General features: G+C 42.3%; 1 protein-coding gene across 1 annotated transcript; it reads left to right on the forward strand.

Annotated features, from left to right (window-relative positions):
• The first annotated feature begins 279 nt into the window (after positions 1-279).
• Positions 280-21,583, forward strand: LOC128714786 (putative odorant-binding protein A10). Its single transcript, XM_053809666.1, has 2 exons — positions 280-487; positions 21,441-21,583. Exons 1-2 carry the CDS (start codon positions 280-282, stop codon positions 21,581-21,583), a joined length of 351 nt encoding a protein of 116 aa, XP_053665641.1.
• Positions 21,584-26,539: the final 4,956 nt, after the last annotated feature.

Genomic DNA, 26,539 nt, shown 5'->3' on the forward strand with positions numbered 1-26,539 from the left:
ATTAATTTATCACATTAACGCAACCGAGCTGCTACATTCGAGGGTGGTTTGCTGGCATTTCAGTTGGTTTGCGCGTCCGTCAGAGTGTGGTTTGCTGCGAGTGGTAAAGGATACACCGCCTAGATACTTTCATCTATTCGGATTTGCGTTTGAATATTTGATTCCGTCAGCAGTGAAACAAGTGAAACTGTATTCAGTGCGTGCGGGGTAAAAGATTTCCCATAAATTGCGTCCATAGTAATCAACAGCAACACCGACCGTACCAGAAAGCAAACAGAAATGAGTTCAAAAGCATTACCAAATCTATTTATGCTATCAGTGGCGGTTATTGCGCTAATGGCGTTACTGATCGTCGGTCCACAGCCGGCCACGGCCAACGACAGCCAGAACATTAACCGACTGCTTAACAATCAGGTGATTGTCAGTCGGCAGATCATGTGCGTCCTGGAGAAGAGCCCCTGCGACCAACTCGGCCGACAGCTGAAAGGTACGGTACCGGCGAATAGACGTTAAGGCTTGTCAGCTAAAGAGGCCAATGGTGCCCGCCCGAATTTACATGCTTTGAATGGTACTTGTGATGGAAGTTGTGCCGCCACGATTGGCGCAAATTGTTTAGCTGCGTTTGCGAATGATGAATGAGTTTGATAGAATGATTGGATTGTTGAACAATCGTTGACAGAAATATGGGTTTATTCTCACAAAGGCTTGGGAAATTTGAAACGAAATTATAATAATAACTGCAACTGGTTTTTAGGGAAACTCCGGGGCGAATGATTGTTAATGTTAATTATGTTCGAAAAATTTACAATCTCTTGCTTGACATTAACTGCAGACGTTTCCAGACTTAATAAGCTTGTTTTACGATGAAACATACAATGCGATACACGTGTACCAATTTATACGTGCATTCACTTAACGATCCTGCTCGTTTCTTCGTCCATTGAACCTTAAGCTCGCGAAACAGAAGTTGTCAAGAGTTGGTAGCAAACAAAAAGAAAAACAAACCGAGAAGATTTTCCCTGCAGCAAAATTCCCAAACTGTCACCAACTTCTCGAGCGAGAACGAGTGCGAGAAAAAGGAACAAAAAAGAAATCGTTCCATTTTAATACCCATCGAATGTCGAGGATTTAGGCAAGACAGTAAATAAACCACAGCCGATAGTCTATGCGCCGCAGTGGAATGGTCGGCAAACACTACCAATGATTGCGTTTCTTATGCTCTTTCGCCCACCGCCACCCTACAGCACCCGGATGACACAATTTGCCATGCTTGTCATCTTTAATCCCTCTTTATTTATAAGGTGCGGTGGTAAAAATAAAAAAGAAACCCAAGCGCTAAAGGAACCACTCCACTTGGTACAAGCTCAAGTTCTGGAGTACTATCTACGTGGGGGAAAACTGTTGGCTATCGGAACTCGCTGGACATCCGGAAAAAAAGGGAAACACCACGACCGGAACAAACAAGCAACGAAACAAAGCAGCACCATTGTCAGGGAAATTCATTAACGGCTCTCATAATGAAGTGAAATAGGAGGAGATTATGTTGGATTATGTTGGAATTGTTTTCCGGGGTGCTGGAACAGTTCGTGTCCGAACCAGGGGAGCGCACAACCGGGGGGAAAATGCTATCAATTTATGCTATTCACCTTTAACGTTGCAGAGGACCTTTCTTCGTTGTCCTTTTTTTATAAAACACGTGGAAGTACCAGGCGTCTCCATTATTAATTTAAATGAACGCTTTTTAATTTTCTTTCCAGTTGAGTACGAAGGGCTCGTCGAAAATAAACCATGTACTCGAGAACTGCCCAATATTTCCATTTAAATATTTTATTCCATTATACTATTTTGTCTAATTTCATGTTCAAAGTGTTGAAATTGAAATCGACTGTCCGCTCACATTTTTAGTTCCCGTTCCCGTTTTCCGTTGATTGTTTGTTCCTACTTCACTATTGAGAGCTGGCACTTTTTTATCGAGAAAATTAAAGCACCCTTTCCCGAAACGAACGTGATCGTTTGTGCTTAATAATGGCGGGCAGCAACACAACAGAAGCCTTTTCAGGACGCATTTTGGCGCTAAGTTTCTTTGTTTCCCAACAGCAAAGCTTTACGTTTTAATTAAAAAGGGAGAAAACATTTCCAATTTCGATGCTTCCCATCATAACAAGTTTGAAAAGGAGCGAAAAACAATATGAACTAGCGAGTAAAAAAAAAACTGGTAAACAACGACCAAAAAGGATTTAAAAGCAAGCGTCATCCGTGAAAACACTTTTCACTTGAGAGGACCGCGCTTTTGCCTCTTTTTGTTTTTTGGGTGTGATCTTTTCTATTTTGTCTCGCCGGTGCAAATTTTATGATGCGTTGAATAAATGAAACAACAACCAAACAAAAGCAACCGAAATACAGAGATGAAATCGTGACTGTTCCATTTTTGTTGATAACAATTTTCATCTCTTCTTTCATTCTCTGGCTGGGAAGGAGTTTTTTGTTGGGAGATCCGAAGGGTATTATTATATTTCAATATAGCCGTTTTTTGTTATTTTGCTGGAATATTGTTTTATCTGACCCGGTAACGGTTTCCATTTGTTTTTGCTCCTCCAGGCGTTAAGACTAAAGGGTCAGCGGTTGCCATTTTGCTAGCGGTCAAAGAGACGTTTCCTTTCATATGTTTTTTTGCCTTCTTTTTTGCTTTCAAGTTTTTGCTCGGTTTGAAGGATCATTTTTCACCATCTATTAAATCGTTTGCCTCGGGACAGGATTAAAAGAAACACTTTGGCAAAAGAAAAAGCAAAAAGACCCAAGAACGAAGAAAAACGACCGTCTCAATCGTGCCACACAGCAGCAGCAGGGTAGTTTTATCCAACGGGCAACGAAAAGCAAAAAAAAAATACAAACTTGTCCATCGGATGATAAATCTTTCCCGGAAGCCTGTTGAATATAGTCTGGACCGGATTTGCTGCTACTATCATAATAGAAACAGCTGTTAACTTTGGTTCGGAGATTTACTGACTTCAAGAAATGACAGTTACCATCAGTTGGGGATGCGATATCCATTTATCTTTGCCCGCTCGCCGTCACACTTGTCAAAACGGCTCTATTAACGGCATCAAGTGACAAGGCGCTGAAAAGAAATGTCCCAACGCGAGCGATAAATCAATCACGGGTAATTATTTCAATTCTCCAAGCGACAGCAATGGTTAAGAGTACCAATTTGCTGCAAGGCAAAAATCATACTTAAACTTGTACTCACTCAGCCGTGGAAGTGTTGGACACACAAGCACACAGGAACACCTCGGTTACGGATGCATTGAAAAGAAGTCACACTGATACAGAAAGCAAGCACAAGCACTGCGGAAAACGTGCAAAATCGGTGCTCCCTATCGGACAAGGTATGAAGGAAGGTAGCAAAAACAAAACTCCAAGCACAAAAAAGTGAACTCACCAGGATGAAAATTCCTTCCCTGGATGCCGGAAATGAAACCGGAGAAGCTAAGGAAATGCTTGAGAAATAGCAACTTTTTCCACCGTTGCTAGACACAAGTACGGTACAACACGATTGGAAAGCCAACTGCCCAAGACCTTCTCGGACCTCGGCTCGGGTTGCCCAGTAGCAACGGTTTGTCCCTCTAGTGGGAGGCGAACGTACCACCAACACAGCGAAGCACGCCGGTTACGAAGGATGAAGAATTTTCACCTATTTTGTTGCTTCGAGACTGTCCGACTCGATCTAGCCTGGCCGGTGTTTGGTGGCCCTGAAAGGAGCCAAGTATTTACGGGAAATTGAATACCTTGGCTGTCGGCATTCGTAAAGGTTGAGAGGGTTTCGAACGGTTACGGCAATCACTGGAAGTCAGTTAAAGCGGCAGCTTTTCTACGAAGCGGAAGGTTTACTGTGCCGTACGTTAAGTAAAAACGAAGATACGTAAAGCTCGAATGTACATTCGAACGGTGCTCGGATGCTGCAGGAGTCTCTTATTTCGTTAAATAGGACACTTTTTACTGCACAGCTGAAAAGGAACGGGAGGAAAATTTGAATAAATCGAACGGAAAGATCCTATTCCGCAGGTGTAGGTGTTTGGATGGAAATGTGGATTTGATTTTTCTGGAAACTGAATTGATACTGTTCCGTTTTGTGTTGCAAGTCGAACTACAATAGGGTTTCCTGGCACCGAGTTACTAATAGATTCTCTGAAAAGAGCCGTTTGGTGTCGCTTTTTGACAATAAAATAACAAGAATTCTTTAAATTTTGTACTTCGAATGTTACTGCACATTCTAAATGTTATATCCTTTTGTTGTAATAACCAAAACAGCAGGATATTTCCTCAAAAATATTGGCCTCTCCAGTGCTATGTCATGTTGGTAGAATTAAACCTAAACTTCTTTTCGATACAACCTGCTCATTAAGCCACAACTATGCTTTGGATTCCCTGTAATCCCACACATTCAATGAAACTCCTTCGGATTACAAGCATCTCCAATCTAACCACCCAGCTAATGAAAAGCTCTCTACTGTGACCCTAAGCCTATCGGTTACCTTATCCATTCCATGTGCCCGTACGTCATGCAGCAACTGTTGACAGCGTACATTGCTTTGTGTCTGCGAGGGAGCATCGTAAACCAGCATGATATCGCTTATCGCACGTGTTTCGTTTGGAAACAAAAAATAAGCACAACCCACCCCGTGCTCAACGACTGTCCCACTCGACAGTGTGCCAAATGTAATCAAATAATCCAACCAGGTTCAGACAAAAGCCACCGATTTTTGGCATGGGAAGCAGCTTTATCTACACCTTCCGGGAAATGTCATCGGCAAATTAACGACCCACGTCACGAATGATAATTAAATCAGTTTTAGGTTCGCTAGAAATTGAAAGCAAATGAAAATGTTTCCATTGGAAGAAAAATAAGGAAGGTGGATTAGGAAATTCAAGTAAATACATTTTGAAACTACAACCTCCTGGAAAAGAGTCCAATTATTAAAATGTTGAGTAAAAACAATGTGTTGAACTTTAATTTTACTTGAAGCTTATTGACTTATCGACTTAAATGATCAGATCAAAGTGTAGGTATTACTTAAATTACTCCAAATACACAACCTCAGACACTCTTTCGACTTCATTTCTTCACATTTCGAAGTTTTCATCCCTTGTAGCTACTCTTAAAGCCACTTAAATATTGATTAAAAATATGTTCACTCGTTTTAAGCAGCCTGTTCAGCCGGATTATCAGGTTTTACATCAAATTTCTCTTAGGGGGTTTTGAGTTTTCAAACCATCTTGTCCAGTGAGAGGATTACTTATTTTTGGGCGTTTCATCACTCATTAAACTTTCTTTACCAGCATTTTTTGCCCCATTTTTAATACGAGAAATCTATTTACGAAACATCACAAAAATAAGAACACCCTGGTGTTCCTTAAAAAACCATCAAATTATTATCTAATTTTGGCCATTATTCTGCTGTTGATTTGTGGCCTCATTCACTCTCTGCCCATTTGCTGGACTCTCGCTGGAATATCCCGAGGGTGCGTGCCACCTTCCAGGAAATCAAAAGCCAATCAAACGCCGGTCGGTAGCGAAACCAGCTTCAGTAAACCACCGATATTGATGACTTTTTACGAGCCAACAGCAGTAAAAGGGCTCGTAAATCTTGCGCCTAGCATTGTGTATAATGTTATTTGGAAAGCGGCCCTAAAAGATTTATTCGACCTCATAAAAGGAAAACCTTACCAACCGGTTTACTATCATTGCAGCTGTTGCAGGCCACCGGACTGCGTTACTGTACTGTGTATGTTAATAGTAGCCAAGCGACCGTTGGGATAGCGGACCATTTTATCGGAAATGGAAAATGGCTGCCCTGGAGGTTTCGGGGTGGAAATGTAAGCATTAACAATGTAGACCGTGCAGCGCCCGGTTAAGCTCGAAGCTAAAACAATACTTTAATCCTCTTATGCCGGAACATCTCGTCCATGCATGACAATACCTTTTGTTAGGGAGTTGTATCATACAGTCCGTGAAATAATCCTACTTAAAATTAAACATCACGCTGTGAGGCCACTTCCAGTGGTTTACACTTCGCTGGTGAAGTTTCTTTTGTGCTTCAGTCTGACGCGAGTTTCAATACATGACGCTGACATTTATTCGCCGATGGGGAAAGCCCCGTCGCGAAACTCACTTGCTTGCTTTCAGATCCGCTCACACATAGTGGCAACGGGCAGGGAGCGCGAAATGTAAGCCCAAAAATTAATTAAACTTTTCCAACTATTGCACCACCCGAACCCGATCAACCCGTTCCGACACACATCATTCTAGTGATACTGATACTCGTGCTAGAAAATTCGACCGTTTGAAGAGAACATCATACATGAACAAAAACCTCTTTCATTAGAGGACGGAAATAGAGTATTTTCACGTCTGAAAAAACATGTATTCTTCAAAAGCAATCTAATTTCGAAGGATTTATGCAAGATTTCCGCAACACAAAAAAAAGGAACAAAACTAATTTATTTCGAAGGAACATGTTCTTATAACACAAGTTTGCCCATCCCATCTTTTTAACCGCCGTAAAGGATATTAAAATAACGCCAGCCAAGCGACGGCTCCGAAGCAACAAAACTTATCCAACCAACGGACCTCATTAAAGTTCTGCCCGAGAACAAAAACGAAAACATAAATTACTCCGAACTGTTGAAGAGTTAATCTTGCAAAAGGGAAAACGGGACACTCTGTCCGGAAGTCCGGAAACCCGGAAGCTAAAAAAAAACCCCTCGTCGCACGGCAAAGTGCAATCAGTGCTGATGGAGAAAAACTTGCATCTTGCCGAACGGATGAACATCACAACCGAAACGAACCACAAACCAATACCGCACAATAGAAGCAACATAAGAAAGCACCGCACGACAATCTTTCTGCCCAGGAAGCATATTTTCTTGTCCACATTTCTCGAGTCCAAGCGGTGGGCAAATTGGGAAGTTGGGGAGGACAAATGGTGCTGGACATGATCATGGGAGTTGGAAGTTCGGCTGCAAGTTGATTCATTTTATGGTCTTTTAGAGAAAATGGCGTAAGGAAAACATTGCTGGTCCCGGGGAACGGAAAACACACAATCCACAATCGACATCACCACAGAACAGATGTTTCACTTTAAGGGCACGGGAGAGAGAGAGAGTAAGAAAAGGACACACAGAAACACTGTTGGAACCCTTGTGGAAATCAAACGACAGCAGCAAAACTTCGATCGTGTCTTTGTTTTGGATAGATTGTAATTGAAATCGTGCAGAAGAAACAACGGAACTTCCTTCCCGGGGTGTGCTCTGCTTCCATCATCTGGCAAACTCGTAAAGATCAGCTGCTCATTCTCGATAAATCTTATGTTTTGTTTTTCATTTTCCTGTGAGCAGATGGATGGGAAAGTGGAAAATGGAAAAGCCTGGACGAAGAGTGGTAGCTTAGAATTACATCAGCAAAACGATAGCTGGCAGGAGTTTGTGGAAGTTTGCACTGTCTGGAGACGCTGTTGTCCATGATGGTTTACTTCCGATGGTCTTACACGGGTATGGTATCATCTTACCCGGCCACCGAATGTTTCTTATCGTTGTGAATGAATTATTCATAAGTTTTGGTTCTCCATTAGGCAAGCAAAGAGCACCATAATGGGACGTTATTCTTCTGCCGCACGGCATGGTACCGTCGCGGAGGTGTTGTTATAATTTCGTCTATATTCCGATAAGATTACCTGTAAACTATCCTACTGCTCCTGCAGTAGCTCAAAAATACTACACCGAACGTGCGCAAAAAGGTTGCTAACGAAACTCCACAGCACCACGGACGAAGTTGCACAAATCCACTGTAATCCCTTTTCGACTTTCGACGCTTATTATCACGCTCTCATGCCAGCTCATCCTCGGTGAAAGATTCGTTTCGAAAAGCTGAGGCTCTCATTTGTAAAAGCTCGTTATGATGCGTAGCATAAAACGTGCAAAAGGTTCGTTTGGAGTCGTTGTTGTGCTAAACCAGGAAAAAGAGCAAAAATTCCTCAACATTTAGAATGTGTTCTACACGGTTCATTTTTCGCTTCTATCGCTTTGGGCGCCTTTAACTTCCGGAACCCGCCCAAGAAGTTTGACGACCACGGTGTGCTTCAACCCTTCGACCTAGATCCTTTTCGTTTTGTTACTTACTACGAGCGACCAGCAGGCCGTAAAATCACGCCTCCACCTTTTCGGAGGCTTTTCCAACACATAAACCTTTTTTTTTATTTTGGCTCCCACAATGTTTCCACGAGCTTTTTGGACCTGCAACGTGAGCGTGAACAAGCGGTTGTGGGTAGAATTTTGGGACACACGTATCCTTCCGTTTGCGAACTACTTCCTTCCAGTTGTACGGTACGCGTGCATCCTTTATGGCGCAAGCTTGCCACATCAACCGTGGCTTATCTCTCTTGCTGTTGGAAAACCGAAGCAAGGACAAGCAATAGAAGTTGCAAAAAAAAAAACCCCCAAACCGACCTCCGAATTCCGGAAACCCGTGACATCGTGAAATGGAGGCAATGCCACGAATGCCATTCATTTTTTTGCGCATTACAACTCACCATAAGGCTGGATGGAATGTGAGACCCACCAGAAGGACATTTGGGCTATCCGTTCCGAACCTCCAGGATCTCCTTTTCTTATGTCTTTTTTCCTCTCCCGCTCTTCCACTCATTCACTGATGAGCAAAGTTTTGTGGCGGAGGACAACGAAACGGAACATCAGCAATAACACTCACACACAACATAAAAAAAAACCTACCCATCATGCAAAGTTGCAAAGTTTCCTGGCATGTCCAATGTCGGCCATTCCCAATCCAACCCTCGTGGACGCACCATTCACCACCCGGAAGTCATTCGATCCATCATAAATTATTCAACATCGTTAAATCTTATCGCTGACGTATGGTAACGGGGCCGCCCCCTGTGCTTCACCAGGGGTCATATGCGGTGAACTCGCGAACCACGGAAATCTTTTGCTCCCGCTGGGGGGCAGAAGGCAAAAAATAAAATAAATAATTCTCGCATTAGAAGTTCGTCAAGGGCAGCTTGGTGTACTACGTCAAACCGCTTGTTGTGGGTGCGGTTCCAGTGCGATGCGTTTTTCGCTTTCAAAAGTCCAGCCATGGACGTCTGAAGGAAGCGTTAGTAAATAAATTGCCATACGGGAAACATTGGCGCTGATACGGTATCGTATAGATGGAAATGAATCGTGACGTATAATGAGATTTTATCACCTTTTCATCGCCTCGGAAGCTTTCTTCGTTCAGATTGATGGATTTTCCCGTAGGTTCATTGAGGAATTGTACAATTATTACGTAAATTCTTTTACTTCATAGTGCAGTGCTTGAACACTAGAAAGACCAACATTAGGAAAGGGCTACTTAGACTGGACGAATCGAAAATATTTGTCAAGTATTAGACTGGATATTTTATATTCCACTATAACAAAAAGTTTAATTATTTTTCATGGTAATTTTGAGCATTTGAAGATTTATTTTCATCACAATACTTTGCAAAACTAAGTACAGGGTGTTTCGAGCTAAATATGACATTTTGACAAACGTTTGTTTACCTTGTGTTTGTTAGTATCAACGTGCTCCTCTCGATATGGTAAAGTGTTTAATGTGAATACATGAAATTCATGATATCACAGAGGATGACCAAGTGGAAACCCCAAACCCCAAAGGAAATCCCAAAAGGATACTAAAAGAACTTCCTGTAACACCAAAGCAACACCTAGTTAAATGAAAACAATAGAACAGCTGTTATCGAAACTAATGTTGGCTATGCGAAATACATATTGTAAAATTGTTCTGTAATTTATCCTTCTTTTAACCTCTTTTTGTTAGCTCATAATAAGTATAATAAGTACTAAGAAAATTTTCTTTTGCTATACGCTAATTTATCCCAAACGCCCTGTACATGATCATTCGTTTTTTGTAACTTGAAATCATGATGAGATAAATTTAAAATCACAATTTTCCGTTTTTGCATAAATTTTCTTCCATTTTTGTAAGACTTATTACACAAATTACGTGGTTTAGATTGTAGCATAATTATATCAACACTTTCTTCTTTACATCGATAGCTCATTTTGACCCGTCCGCTCAAATTGGCATAAATATGAGTCAGTTCCGATTGCAATAGCTTTTCAATTTTAATTCATGGAAATACACATGTTAAGAGACCAATGGTTATCATATCTTAGCAATGTTCAAGTTGTTTTACCATAAGAATTTAATTCAGCTTTTAAACATGAAACAACTCAACATGACTTGTGGGTCATTCTAGTGTTAATAAAGAGGCATAACATTAAAACTTCATTCGAAATTAACTAAGCTTTAAATTGAATCCCTTTTCAACACCATCCATTACAAGACCTCATTTGCACCGAACAATTACTCCACATTCCGGACTCAACATTCCATTGCCGGACTCGTTTCTACTGCGGCCACCACTGCTAATGAAATGCCAATTTTGCCTTCGGTGCAACACCTTTCGTTCGTTTGCAGCTTTGTTGTACGGAACGGAACGTACTGCGGCAGTTTAATGCTTCACAAGCATGGAATGATTCTTTTTTGTTTTGAGTATGTTGAACATTCTTGCTTTGCCCTCAAAATGAGCAGTTAGTGTGCTGGAATTGTTCGCTGGAATAGCTGCTTGATTAGAGTTTATGCAACAAAAACCCAATAATCAGACCGTTTTGCCGCACCGGCAGCTTAATTGAGCTCATTTCTAATGTAATTTTCATTACTTCTTTGTGTTCACCAGCTTTCGATGGGTGAATAATGCAACTTGCGTCAGGGAAAACTCTAAAACTTTTATAATAAGCAGCGCTTAGCAGAATGAAAAGGGCTAAACTTACCAATTTCTTTTGCACAAGCTTCAGAAAGACATAATTTTCCCTCCGGATATGATAATGCAGAATCGTCTTGATAGTACGCAGCATGAAACTATGCTCACGCTCCATCCATCCAAATGTTGGTAGCACCAAAACACGATATCAACAAACATTCCCTTCACAAACAAACGAAAGCATGCCAACCGCCTTCGGCGGAACTAGAACTGAATAGAAAAAAAAGGCTGCATTCACAAAACACAAACACTGTAACATTCATCCTAGTCCCGCCGGTAGGTAAAAGTTTCGTGTTTGTGGATAATAAATTTGGCAAACAAACAAAGCACCCGCTCGCTTTTCGTGCCAACCTCCCGTTCGTCTTTGCATCCCGCTTTGTAATGCATCAACCGGGCTGGATGCGACGTTCAACGTGATAAATTCACCGCACTGCGCAAGCTGACGGGCCTGTGGAGAAAGGGGACGGGGGACGTAGGCAAGGGAAATGACGGTGCTTGGCAGGAAGATAGCTGCATTTTCCTAAGGATGATATCCTTTCTTGCTTTCACCTCACATCACATGTCTCAAAAAACTATGACTTTCAGCTCAGTCAAATTCGACGAGATATCAACGGTCTCGGCTCGAAACGAGTTGTTTGGAAGTTCCCGAATTCGTGTGCCAGGATTAAAATTCTTTACAAATTTTAACTCCCTCCTATCCCTTCCCATTCACTCCCCCTCGTTTGCTTCTTCCTTGGCAAAGGAACGATTTTGGCATGAAAGATGAGAAAATCAGAATGTTTGTCATGTTTCGAGCATCGTTGGAACTTTTGTGGATGGCGAAATATCTTTATCGGGGCAAAACTTTCGTACCGACTGATTAACATATCACGCACATCGAAGAAAGCGAGGAGGGAATTAATCTAAGCTGAGCAACACATAAATTGCTAACCGAATGCGTTGGTTCCTAATATCAAAGAGAATCAACGTCGCTTTTCTCAATTTTCACGTATAAGTTCATCAACAAAATAACATGTTTTACCATCCTTGGCTTAAGTTTCATTCGTCCGGAAACGGGACGGGGGAAAAGGGAAAAATTAGTTACGTGGAAAGATAAAGTGACTGACTGAAAAGCATCGTACACACACATACCGACTCCGAAACATACAGTACGTAACGTAAATATATGGTTGCTCTTTTGAAATACGAGAAAATGTTCAAACGATAAATATAAATAACGCTATGAAATTTTACAAAATCAAACAAACATTACACAATCATATATTTTAAATGAATGATGATTTCTTATCAGATCAAAATCAGCTTATTGTAACATTCGAAGTAGTATATCGGTATTATATTATTACTTGTTGTATACATTCAAATATTTAAACAATTTTAAATAATTTTTTTCTGCATTATCACCGAAAATTAAAAAGTAGAATGAGTAATAATATCAAACATCAAACTACACTAAATTCCGCATTGAAATTCAAAATATTCTATGCAAAGAATCACAAGATATTTCAAAACGAATTCCATCAGAAACTGCTTATTTTACTCGAGGAACTTCACTCGGTCTCTTTCCGGAATTACTGCAATTACTTGAAGTAAATTAAAATAATTTATATTAAAAAAAATTGAAACAAATCTCAGATTTTTCGACCAGCCTAATAATTATGTTATACACTGTGCTGAACTGTGGAAAAGCTTCTACAAACAGCACCAAAAACTCCTTTCTTTCTCACAGCAAACGTTACGAAATTCGCGGCCTGGAAGCTAAACAGTCCATGTTTCTTACCGTTCCCCTACTCCCTGCTACCCCATTCGGTCGCTTTCAACACATCCACACAAACACGCTCCGTGAACGGTTGATCCATCGCGATGTTCTGAAATTTATTCATTGCCCGAAAATTTGATTCTTAATTTCACGGATCAACGGTTACCGGGCGTACCGCTCGATATAAATGGTGGTGGAAAAGGTTCGTGAAGTTTAGATTACACCACGCCACGTTTCTGCTTATCGATCACGATGAATGCTTAATTTTGGCTTCCGTTTTACGCGCTTGTATGTGTGTTCCGGTGTGCGTTTATTTGCTTCTCGCTCGAAGCGAAAGCGGGCTTTTGCTCGATCGCATTTTCCACACGGGGTCACCGTAAAAAGGAAAAGTTAATCATGGTTTAAAAATTGTGTTACACTTTCCTTCGCAGCCGTGTGCTCTGCTGTGTTTAGAGGTGAATCACACGAGAAAAGAAAAAAACAAGGTGCTGATTTTAGGGGGCCAAAAACACCGCCAAAGGTAAACAGTCATTGTGACGTTTTCCTTTTTTTTGTGTAACCTTTTTGGCGAAAGATCGACGACTGGTAAAATTTGATTTCTTACCACACCCGTTCCATGTCAATCGTGTTTCTTTACCCAAGGGCTTCCACCCAATAATCGACCCTTATGGATGTGGTAAAAAATGGTCCCATAATTGGAAATCCATCGTATTTCTGGGACTGGATTGACCGGGTTTGTTCTCTTATTTTTGAGTGCAAAACATCCCTTCAACATGAAAAAGGTGATCACAAAAAGCACTACTCCCTATTCCTGGTTGGATTTTCTCCATCCCTCACGGGGTGATTGAAATATGGGAGAAAATCCCTTTAAAAGGAAGACAAGAAATGGACCGTTCGAGATTTATATAAAATGCGTCGAGACAAATATCCCTAAACGACAGAGCAACGCCAAAAACAAAAGCATCGATGTGGAATGGACCCAATGCAATTGGATTAACTTTTTGCCGCTGAAGCTTGAGATTTTGGGACCGATATTTATGGGGTGAGATTTTTTTTCCAACAGCAGCAATGACTCATCGCCGATAAGCTTGTCGGGATGATAAGAATATCCATGCCAGATGCTTATCCTAAATCTGTTTTTGCTGATGCCATGATAAAGTTCTCTTTATGTAAATAGTAAACAGAATTTTCATAAAGATATCTTTCGCTTATCCTTCAACAGCAATTGATTTATGTTAACGCATCATTTATCAACATTCATAATACTTGCAAAATAATTTGATTTATTTAAAAAAAACGTACATTAGACAAGATTTATTGATGTATACAAGTTTTGCCTCCAGCGAAACGACATCAAATAAATTACATTCATCAAAAACATCTTTACAAACCGCCGCCCTCCACCGTACCGTACAAACGGGAAAAGTAACAAAGCAACCGGAAGAAGGTATTTAATTTGAATAATTAAAATCTTCAACAACTGCACCATTTTCTTCGGGGGGCCGCCTAAACGCGTTTACCAAAGTGTTCTACATCGAGTTTTTTATGGCATGGCATGGCATGGTTTACAGAAGCAAAAAGAGGAAAATGGGCTCCGTTTCGTGTTTTCCGCAATCTCCCATGGCGGTGCTGCTTTAATTGAGATAAATTACACACCACTGCCGTTTGAAGCCGTGGTAATAGGCTAGAGCGAGAGCGAGGTTGGCTTTGGGGCTGGTCGACAGAGCCCCAAAAAGTGTAGCGCGATCATCCCAAAGGTACGAGCAGTGAAAGCGCCCTGCTGCAAGATGCAATTAGGGCCTATTTAAAAGATGGCAAAAGCGACTAAAACTTTCCCTCCGTCATCTATTGCGCCGTACATTCACTTCGATGGTAGAACTTGCAATTAGCGCATACAGAATGAAAGAAAAGGCTGCTCATCCTTTCTAACCATTATCCACGGTATGGATTGCTCATCCTTATCGCTGCACTTGCATTGAGTGTATAATTGGATTTTTCCTCCATTCAACGCCAGCATCAGGGGGGTGTGGGAGAAACGGGTTATCTGGTGATTGTAAAACTTGCAGTGATTCATCATCGACGAAAATCACGATCTGCCTGGTGCATGATGGGGTGGCTTTGCGTGCGCCCATGTATGGAAAGATTCAATTTTAAGCATCGTTTCTAACGTTTTGCTGGAACAAGTTTATAATTACATTGAATCAGTTGTGATTTTCCGAACGGGTGACAGTCGAAACTGATGGTAACGTATGCGAGGGAAAACTTTTCACCCGAAACTTGCCAGCTAGAATCAATTTGCCCGTACCCAGCGAAGGAAAGTTCAAGCAATGCGGGCACGCCAAGAAGTCAATAAAATTTATCACAATCCACCGTGACAGCATCGCACGGTGTGACCCCCAGGGTCACCATTTTGGTCCTTTGATGCGCCCTTCAAAAGAGTGCCCCAACGTTGCACATTTTTTTTTTTTTTTGGTGGAAAATATATCATTTTCACAATCGGAACGCTCGATCGGGGTGTACCTAAATGCTTTTTTTTTATTTTCACAGCGGAAAGTTGGGATCTTTAGTATAATATTTTTTTGAAGCAACACCTTAGCCCAACCGTCACAGGAAAAGGGAGAAAAACGGTTCAGATTTATTACTTTTGACCTTAATTTTTTTTGGGAAATCTTTTCACCTGACCGGGACATTTGCACCTGGAAGGTAACACCACTCGTTTATCATCACCTCACATTTTGACCCCAAAAGGTTTAGGCACGAGCAAGCTGATGCAGTGGATAGTGCGATAAGGATGATTGCATATTTTATGAAGGGTTGCTTTAGCTGTTCCTTTTTCGGGGGCGAATGAAAAAGCTGACTGAGCTATCATGTCAATGGCCATTTGTAATGCTAAATGAATGCTCATGAAATGGAAAGCAAATGAACTGTGTAACGGACAAACTCTTCCCTACCGACGGTTGATGGAAACAAATGCCTCACAAATACCATTTCATTCTCTCGTAGATCAAATTTTCTGGACGGATTTTCCCAAACCTTTATTTGCTCACTTTACAGCCCGACATTTCTCGCTATTCTATCGATTTTGATTGGTTCCAACGTTGGGCGATGGGTTTTTGTGAAGCTAAAAACCAGGTTCACGGTACGGTTATCGTACCATCACCGAGGGAGCAATCCAATTTGCCATCTCGGAAGAAAAATTAACTTCATTTATCGGTCCCATTTTTCACATGACTTTTCCCACCACGTGGGCAGAATGGAGGAGAATCAAAGCCAAGCTAGAAAATGTGTGTGGCCGTTTTTTTTATCGCAACCAATTTTTTGCCTCGCCGCCGATGTGCTTAGCGTCCCCCGCCATTGGTCAGCAAAGTTCTCCGCAAAGCCAAAATCTCCACGACCACCAGCAAACAATTACACAACTTCGATAACTGGGAAAATGCGCGGGGGGTAGAAAAGGAAACTAGCCCGAAAGCGTGCTAATAGGAGCAGCAGGAACAGCAGTTTCCGGGAAAACTGGCCAGACGGTATGGGGTTTACTTTTAATTCTCTTCATCCCCGACAGCTGATGCTGGTGTGTGAACCGAGAAAGGATTATGCTGGCCTGACGGGTGACTGAGGAGTCAATGAAGCGTTCCTCAAACCAGCTCTGTCTGTCCTTCCACATACACCGTTCGCCAGATCTTTTGCCCATCGAGTTTTCTCGGTTCGTTAGACCGGGTTTTGGCACCATCGGACCATCGGACCGGAAGCTAAGCAGCTAAGTGATTCCGAAAAAAAGGGACCGGAACATCAATTTCTAGAGCGAAAGTTTTTAATTGAAAAATAATTCAATCTCCAATCAAACTGAGATATCTCCCACCGTAACGTAGAGCAAGGTCCTGTGTATCGTCGATGTAACGGGTCGGTATCGGATATCCACACGGTAGCACGGATAAGAGATGTTGCCGCTCAAGCACGGTCCGGTAGCGAACAGGCGTGAATTATTTTATCCCATGCGCCCACCTTCCGGGAAGTGTTTGTTGCCGGCTTGGGTAATTCAGGCAGCAACACTTTCCCGGAGTAGCAACCGGACGATTAAGAACCAATTAGGGAATGTTATGTTACGTTCGAGTGCGATCGACTAGCGATGAACCCTTCAATCCACTAAGTAGCGTTCAGTGGGCCGGTGAGTGCAATGTAAACGAAACTGTTTGTTTTCATTCTGGACAAAAGAGAAAATGTAACTAAGAGTTTCTTGTACTTGTAGTTGCCTTGGACATTAAATACTTATTACTAGTCATTGTTAAACAACTGGCGTTCTAAACATGTTGACAAGTGCATCGTATTCGGAGCAATAATTGATCAAATGTTGCCATCCACCCTTGCCATTGCATGGAGGGCTTTTCTCCCGAACTATCTCAAATTTCTATTTAATGGAGTGCACAACTGTCTGCCATGCGTCTGTACCATCTGGAACAGTCCCGTACAGTCCCACGTGCAGACAACATCATCGTCTATGACAAGCACTTAAGACACACAACTTTGCAACATCATCATCGTCGTTCGTCGGCGTTCGTCCAGACTGTGTTGAAACAGGGCGAAATATGATTTTTGCCTCCAAAGCAAACATCTTCCCCGGCAACGACAACGTGGCTTAAATGCTTTCACTAGCAGCCAACGTTCCTTAGGCGCACTACGCTGGGCTGCACGAGTGCACTGTAAGATTCAATTTTACGTTCCTTTGTAACCCTATCAGAACGCTCATGGTGCTCCTTCTTCCCTGTGCTGCTGTCAGCAGCGATCCTGCTGCAGCCCGGTACCACGGTCCCTGTCCCCACACATGATAAAGCCTTTCAAAATGGCTGAATAGCATGTGGCGTTTAACGGGACGATGCTTCGCCTCACCACCCCATTGGCACCCCATTTGCACTTCATTGTAGTGTGTGGCCATTAACGCAATTTGCTTATGGCATTTACCACGCTTCGATACCGATGAACACGCCCGGTCACGTGAACGACATTATGGTTCTGGTTCCTTAGTAAATTATGCATCACCCCGGGTGGGGTATGTGCTGCTTCCACTACAATATGCAGATCATCGGAATGGTCCACAGACACGCACCGTGTCTGCAAATCGGTCATCGAGTATTTGTCAAACAACTAAACCATTGATAGCTGTCAAATTATACCTTCCCTTGCCCAGGCATCTTTGGCCCCACAAACCATCGATAGCCAGCTAGATAAACCTCAATACAAATAGGACGGGAACCGCTTCGTGCACCGGTGCCGTGCATCAATCTGTACAACAAATAACTATGTCATTTGTTCAGCGGTTCGTTACGTATGGAAATGGTGGTAGCAACCAAATGTCAGTGATAACAGAGAGCTTCCAGGAAGCGTCGATCAATGCCACCATCCCCCATGCACCATGGGACCTGTTTGGTCCACCCGGCTGGGCGACTATGAAGCTTATAGTTGACGACGGCCGATGAGTACGTTACGGTGCGGGAGGGTGTCCAATAATACTTCCCAATCATGCCAATCACACGAAGAGCATATCATTATTTATTCCTGCTCAGCCAAGGAAGCAAACAGACAGGCAGACAAAAAAGACACCATCCAACATCGCTACAGACCGTCCCGGGAGCATTCGCTTCGGAAAATGGAAACGAAACCCCCTGGAAAGAGGTTTCTTTTCCCCCATTTGCTTCCATTACGTTTTGGTTCACGGCAAAGGATTTGCCGGTGGAGGGATTTGCTACCCACGGGTATCCTTCTTTCCAGGGTGCTAAAGCCAATTCGATCTTTATTTCCATTCCGTGTGGATTTTATTTTCGTTCCTTTTTTTTCGATTCCTACTGGAAAAGCATGTATGGATCCTGAAAGTGCACGAGTGGGAGTTTTTGGTTTTTCTTCCATTGGATTTAGGTCACCTTTTTTATTCTTTGGTAGAAATTCCATACGATTGGATCATCAAATGGCAAGAGAGACGTTTTTCCTATCAATCTTCTCGAACGGGTATATTTAACTTGATATTTGTTCAGATTGTGTATTTCTACTACTACAAATCACTCGATTCTCCACATATTACAAGGCAATAATCATTGATATTACGTGTACATTGTATGAAGGTTTCGACATACGTATATTATTTCCGCTTAACAGGAAGATCCCAAAACATTTGGAATTTTATATAAGAAGGATAACAAATTCATGGATATTACAAGTCGACTACAAAGTGCCTACAAAAGTCACAGAAATAAGCGAAAGATTTGTTGATAGTCATACCACCAACATGCTTTCTCGCAATGTCCAATTATCAGTGGAAGCTGCTAAATTGAGAAAGTCTGCGGGTTTTTGTGAGTGGGTTGTGAGTGGGGTCCACGTCTCTTAGTACACGATGATCTCTTTATTTTATTCCCATATCTGTAAGACACCAACTGAAGTTGATAAAAACCCTGTTTTAGTTAATTTTACCACCAAAGCAAGAATAGAAATCGAGACATGTATAATCTAAACACGACACTTTGCAAGGCCATAAAGTCATCGTAAAAGAGGAGCTATTTTAAGAATGATTGCGCATTACTTTTTTCACGATGCTTAAGTATAGAGGTTCAAGGCCACAATTTCACTGAAACAAAGTCTGATGTTTTTCAAAACTGAAACAAACATGGCCTGCATTAAGAATTGTCAGAATCGCCAGTAAGAAGGCTCGTCGTTTATGTCTTCTGAAATTCAGAAGCAACCAGGTGTATACATTTCAGTTCCACCTAGATCGATCCATCACTTTCCCGGTAAATAAGCATCATCGCTGCAAGGAACTCGGTCCGCAAGAAAGCTACCACCAAGCTATAATTTTCACGTAGAATGTATTTCGCACCTGGATTTGATACACGTGGAAGTTTCAGATATTCAAACCATCGAATTCCACGAATTTCCAAGACTGTTTGTATTATTTGAAACTTCTTATCAACGTCATGTACATTCCAGACACAATATGAGTCCTTTCAGTGGTTACTCAACTGCATTTCCGACCACCTTCAAAACACTTCACCCTGCAGAGCACTTGCGCTTGATTAGCTCCTCGGTGGTTGAGTCGTATAACTCACCCGACTCACGTTGGTTCGTGGGAATTGTAGAATCAATTATACAGACATTTCATCCAGTAATTCAAACCACTAATTAACGTGTTTCCTCCGAAACTCCCCAGCACGGATTCCGTGTGTTCCTTGATTATGAGCCTTACCACCGACCAAACACGGCTAAAACCCCCATTGGCATTCGGTTGCTGATTGGGAACCACCGAACAGTGCTGAATTAGGCTCATTTGCATGCTCATGCTATAATTTACCCCGTAACCTATTATGTAGAGGGAATGCATCGCATTGCAGAGTCGGTATAAATTATTCGTCCGTTCTCGTAAAGCCGTTTCGCCAACGTCTGACCAACGACTAGGAGGACTAAGGTGTGGGAATTCTAAAGACTTTTCTTTCAAATTTATGCTTACATTGGAGCATCGTCTGTTTTATAGAGGAGGTTAGAAATTGGCTATACAACAAGCAAAGCTAAAGCCTCATTTTGCACCCATCCCATCAGTCAACTCTTCAAATCTGAAAGATTGACTTGCAGAAAATTAACGATCAAGGATCACACGGTGAAAAGTTTGTCTTGCTCCCACCGCCAAGAGTTCTAACGTCTCTAGCGAACAGAAGAAGCTGCACAAGCACAGCAGCATAAATATCTTTCCACTTCACTCGTGACTGTTTATCTCCTACTCAACTGAACTCTATTATGTAAACTCTAGGAAACGAGCGCACCGAAACCATCGTGCTGGTTAGGGAGATACCATCACCGCATTGCATCCTTCTTTCCGCCCCTTATAATCCTTTCCACTTCGGTAAGCCGGTGTGTGTAGCATAGTGGCGGTCGAAAATTGGGAAAACGGGACCGAGTAAACTAAGCACCTAGCCGTTAAACAAAGTCTACTGCCACCGAGTCTCAAACAGGAGCTTTTCATCCACCCTTTTTCGGAACACAGGTAATGAACGCGTCTACCCAAAAACCCCATGAAGCGCCTAGGCACGTACCATGTTTCTCGGAGCCTTATACACACAACCACCAGAAACAAAACTACACAAAAAAAAAAACGGTTGTAAGAGTTGCAGTTAGGTTGTCGTGTGGGTTTTGTGCATTGCACCCGGTGCGATGGTAACGGCGAAGGGGAGTAAATGTTTATCAAAGCATCCCAAACCCCGTTCGTACCGGTGCTCATTAAAGTGTGAGTCAAACATCGTGGGAGCTCTAACAACCTACTTCATGGCCTGCCAACATGCTTCAAAACTTTGCGGGACCACCATGGTTCCGTGGGCTTTCGCCGCTTATTTATTTGGCACTCGTGAGTTTAAGCTTTGCACGGTACCGTGTACACTCAAGGTGTATAGTGTATAGTCAACCAGCGACCAACAAACATGTCGCCCAATTTTTGAACGAGTGGAAGAAGTTACGAAGACTGAAGAATGAGCAAGTAGCGAACAAAGGGATGTTTAGTACTCTTCTCGATAAAGTCGATCGCACGAATTGAGGGTGACTGGTAATGGTATTAAACTTCACTGCACCCGCCCCATTTGCGGTGGGTGAATTAAACTCTAACGAGCCACGGTGCTTGTTTGTATCGCTCTTGAATCAATATTAAATCACAAGTACATCAAAGCGTTCCCAAAGATTGCATCCGTTATGCAAACATAGTTCAAAATTTATTATATCCCATTTGACTTACCGCGTCTATATAAATCGTTCGTTGTGCTTTTCCGCCTCTCCCTTCACAGCCGCCCTGCCGGAAGTGATACAGCGCAACTGTCGGAATTGCTCACCCCAGCAGGCACAGAACGCCCAAAAGCTGACAAACTTCCTGCAGACCCGCTACCCGGAGGTGTGGGCGATGCTGATACGCAAGTACGGTGCCGTTTAAAGGACATCCACCTTCCGCCGTTTTGTTTTTGGGTTTTTTTTCTGTTTGCAACGCGCGACAAAAGCCGAAGCGGTTGTGCTCCATTCACCGATCGAGCGCGTCGAATGGAGGGCCTGCCGCCACACATCCGGACAGAAACCATCACGTGTGCCGCCATGATTTCACCACCATCGTCGACTAGCGGGGGAGACACATTCCAATAAAAACGAATCACCTCCCACCCCCAGAAAACTGCGCTCTTGCCGTCAAACATATCGCGAGACCAGAGTACAGCATATCAGCTAACATGCTTATTGCCGTCCAAGCATGTATAATTTAACGTTCAACCACACAAACACACACACACGCACGCACACAAAGACGGAGCGAAACGGAAACGGGAAGTGAATCTGGAACACTTGTCTTCTTCGGTTGTCACTGTGGACGGTTTATTCGCTCATTCGCTCAAATGCTCGTGACAGGCACGCGACAAACCACCCGGAAGCGGGCAGAAGAAATGTTAAAGTCGTTTCAATTTGACAGCTATTTTTTTTTCGTTTCGGCATTTCTTTTCAAGACTATTTTTAAACGCATAAAGGCACATTTTTACATTCATGGATTCTATTTGACTATCGTGTCGGATACACTGTTTTTGCGTTGTTTCTCTCTCTCTCTCTCTCTCTCTCTCTCTCTCTCTCTCTTTCTTTATTTTGTGTCGCTACGCGTTCTCTGTTTGCTTTTAGCGTCTTTAGCAGTGGAAAGCTTCTTGTCGTGTGCCCATGTCACCATGGTGATGGGTTTCGCAAAAGAAGCTTAACGCGAAACGCGTACTGCACGGCGTGTGGTGACGTTGTTTTGCCTACCCGTCATACAATTTCTTGTTTGACATCTGCTAAATGTGTTTGCGCGATGACAAACAGTAACGGCATGATGCATAATCGGATTACGAGTCCTGCCCCTGTTCTCAAGCAATCCGCCTGACAACGGTGGCGGCTATATACTCCCTTTAGTACATCATTTACTTCCATACTTTTGCAACCGCACAAAACTGGCGGCTGCCGTGTCGTTGTCAAGCTTAATCGTGCGCAGCCGAATGCCAGAAATGAAACGCCCCCGATGATGGTTGATGGAATTTGGCGGTACAATGTCACCCCCCGCTGGTATATTACTATTGTGCGAACACATAATAAGAATGGAAATAATAATAATAATGCTATGTGATAGAACCATATCCCGTACCATATCGTCCTGAAAAATCCCCGGTTTGGAAATACAAAAACATGCCTACGATTGGATATTTTGCATACGAGAAATAAATGTGCGGGAAAGTATCAAAGAAAAAAACTTCCCAAAATCTGGCAAACATATACAACATGATATATCGATATCAGTTCCCCCCTTTCAACTAGAGCCTAGCGTTCCATAGCTCCATGTGAATATAATTGTCTTCTACCATGCGTCACGTTGTGAAGTTTTACACGAGCAATGAACATACACATACACAGGAAAAAAAACAGACAACTGAACAGCATTTCTGTACACATACTCCCCACAACGTTAGGTTAGTTTGAAGTAATAAAAACGATTGAAGTAAAACGATAAAGAAAGAAACAAATTTATCGGCTTGTGCACTAATTTTCCTTTTCGAGAGGTGGTGAAAGAAATTTTCTTTTTATTATTTTAGTTCTAAATTTTCTCTTATGATTAGATAAATCAATCTCTTTTTCCAATAAAAACAGGCATCACACAAAGAAATTGAGAATTGAACCCAAGCCGGATGTGTTGTTGAATTGCACGCTGGACCGATTGCACTATATGACCTTCCTGCCGATGCGAAATTAAAACTGTAACTGTTTCCACAGTTTTCCTCACTTCCTCAAATTCCTCATTTTGAATTTAAAATCGAAAAAGGTTAAAGCTCAAGCGCAATATGAACATATTTAATGGGCTTATGTATTTAGCGTTTTTTACTCAAGAAATATCTTTACAGCTTAATTTAAAAAAAAAACCTTTTATTTAGACACATCTCAATTTTATTGCTCGATGCTTTTTAACCTCAATTTAAGAAATCCAATCATATGTTATAGTGAAAAAAACCCTAACCTCAAAGGATCGCATTCATGTTTTGGCCACGGGTACCCGTAAATCGGCTTAATGGCTACATGATTCAGTGGCTTTACTTTCATTGGTTATTTCCCCCGCCCTTAAGCCAATCGACGGGACGACAGGACACCAGTTACGGCAACAAAACACTCTAACAAGCTCGTCCCTGCTACAGAGCTAGCGAACGGGATTGAACAATCCCGTATTCGTACGCCCCCCGAGCATACTGGAGAATATAAACGCTTATCGAATGTCACATACCGTGGACATGTGGGATGGGGAAATACCCCGGAACTGGTTGCTATACATCTTACTGCTCACAGCGCCTTGCTCTACGCAGCACAAAGAAAGCAACATCGTCCGGATTGCTTGTTGCGGTAGCATTTCACTGCGAAAATATGATGCCGTCTGCCTGAGAAAGTAAAAATAGGAAACGGATTTTCTCAGAAACACACACAGCCAAGCAGGAAAACACAACAGTCAGGCTCAGATACACCGGGATACCCTGGCCCATGCCGTCATCTGCAGTAAATTTATTATTACTTTTATTATCAGCGCGGTACGTTTTGGGACACCCGGATTTTTCGGATGTTTTGCCCTTCCTGCTCTAGACGATTCTGGAATGAACGTCTACGAACAGAGCCTTTTCGGTCAGCATTCATAACTGCCAAAGAATTCTTTTCCGCCGAAGGAAAGCACCACTGCTGGTGAGCTTATTGTAAGGAAGGATAGAAAGTCGCCATGATTAAGAGGAATAAGAAAGGAATGGTGAGCGTGGGGGATATTGATTGAAATCATCGACCAAGACCGTTAAATTGCTGACACCATCGGTGCGTATGTACCTTCATTCGTTAATACATTTCTTATCCCACTCGGCAAGTTCGTTATGTGTGCTGTGAAATATTTATTTGCAACGATCGTTCCTTTGCTACGATTTTCCTCATCTTTCCTTGTCAGTTGGTTCTTTGTCTTTGAAGATATATGAAATGCCTTCCGAAATTTCGCTCGTTCTCGTTCAATTGGTGAGAAAATTATATCCGTTTGTGATTTCCACCGCCCCACACCCACAGTCACGCTTGGCCGGTGTGGCTGGAATGCTTTTGCTTAGCGAAGCACATTTTCGCACACATTGCTTTCTGTTGTGTCAAGCGGCTATATGGAGGGATCAAAATCTGCCACCATTGAAACGTCTGATGTAATGATGGCGATCAAACGAACGTCTCTTGAGGAACAGTATTGAATCGGGGCCAAAGACATCGCCGTGCTGGCAATGTGGAAAATGAAAAACGATTGAAAAAGCGTTAAGCTTTTAAGAAACCAAGGAAAGCTCTCTGCCATTCTCAAAACCGTTTTATCCCTACCGGTCCTTCGGGTAAGATTTCATTTGTCTCCCCACCCTTTTTGTCGAGTGTTGTGTGGGTGCGCGCCTGTATATATCCTGCCTCAGCTAAAGGATTATCGACCATGTCTTGGCATCCGTACCGATGCTTCAGATCTTTACCCAACAAAAACACAATTTAATCTCATTTTCTACGGTTCTGGTGTTTGTTGGCTCCAGCAACGCACCGACGAAATTCAAGAATTGTCCAATGCGAGGGCGTAGTGTTTCAGCACGTTTCGGCAAAACTTTACCAAAAAACCACCGACCACCGTAAACCTTCGACATAAATATTAAATGATATTCGGTTGTTTGTTGTCCCGTGCCGAGAGCCCTTTGAACAACATTGTCCACGAAGAGGGTTCCAGACGAGGATATAAGATTTCTCCTTTACTACCCATGTAGAAGGATCCCCCGGAAGGAAGGTCCTTCACACCGTAAAGGTTGCGTTCATAAAACATTTTACTATCACAAATACAGAAATACAGGTACAGGAGGCTTCTGCCATATCCTTTCTTTTTGTGGGCGTTCAAGCGAGGCACACTAATTGAAATTAATACTCCACCGTAGTACAAGGTGAACGCACATATGGAAAAAACCACGGCATTCCACGTATCTGGGAACCGTTCACAATCACGCACGCACGTCTGTAAAAGCTATCAAATGACAAACGCTCTACCTGAAAGCGCCCAGTAACAGATGTGAGGATATATGCAGGTTAATCAAATTTATCCAAAGCCACCTTTCACCGGGCACTAAGTTTTTCTGTGCCCAACGATACACGAAAGAACGGTGGGACCCTACCCACCAAGACCCCATTGCCCATTAACCGCCATCGTGGGTTATAAATTCGGCATAATTTATGCTCGCGTGTACGCACTCGTGATGTACTTTCGCACAACGTGCACTGGTATGGCGTGTGTGATTTAACTGTTATGGCCGTTCGTAATGGTTTCAGGGTTAATTTCAGACGTACATCAGTGGATGCACGTATGTGGCATAAAAGCGGATGAGATTTTTCCTAAATAAAAGCAAAAGATACATAAATTCGAATTAAATATGTACTTTGTACGTGTTGTTGGTGGACACGAGCCATCAGAAATTTCAGATTGAGGAACCAGCTGATATGTGAGAGTCCTTTCTTGTGCTATGAAAGTAATTGCTACAAGTACAAAAAATGGTCAAGGACATTCCGGACTATCGAAAGGAAATGCTAATCAATTTAGACAAAGCAGTAACACCAAGAATTGAGAGGAATGAATATTGTTCAGCCCAGAAGAAACTTCAAAATTGAGGATTAACTACTATTGAAATAAAGCAAAAGGGATCAGGTCAAGTTGCCATCTAGAGTTTCCAGAGCTTCAGAGATCGTTTTGTGGTTGGTATAATACTCTTAGGAATTACTTACAGAGTGATTATCAGACAAGACATGCAATCACCTCGGAAAGGTATACTTAAAGGTATACTTAATTAATTCTATATATTATACATTTAAA

Source organism: Anopheles marshallii, chromosome 3 (genome assembly GCF_943734725.1).
Source record: "Anopheles marshallii chromosome 3, idAnoMarsDA_429_01, whole genome shotgun sequence".
NCBI lineage: Eukaryota > Metazoa > Arthropoda > Insecta > Diptera > Culicidae > Anopheles > Anopheles marshallii.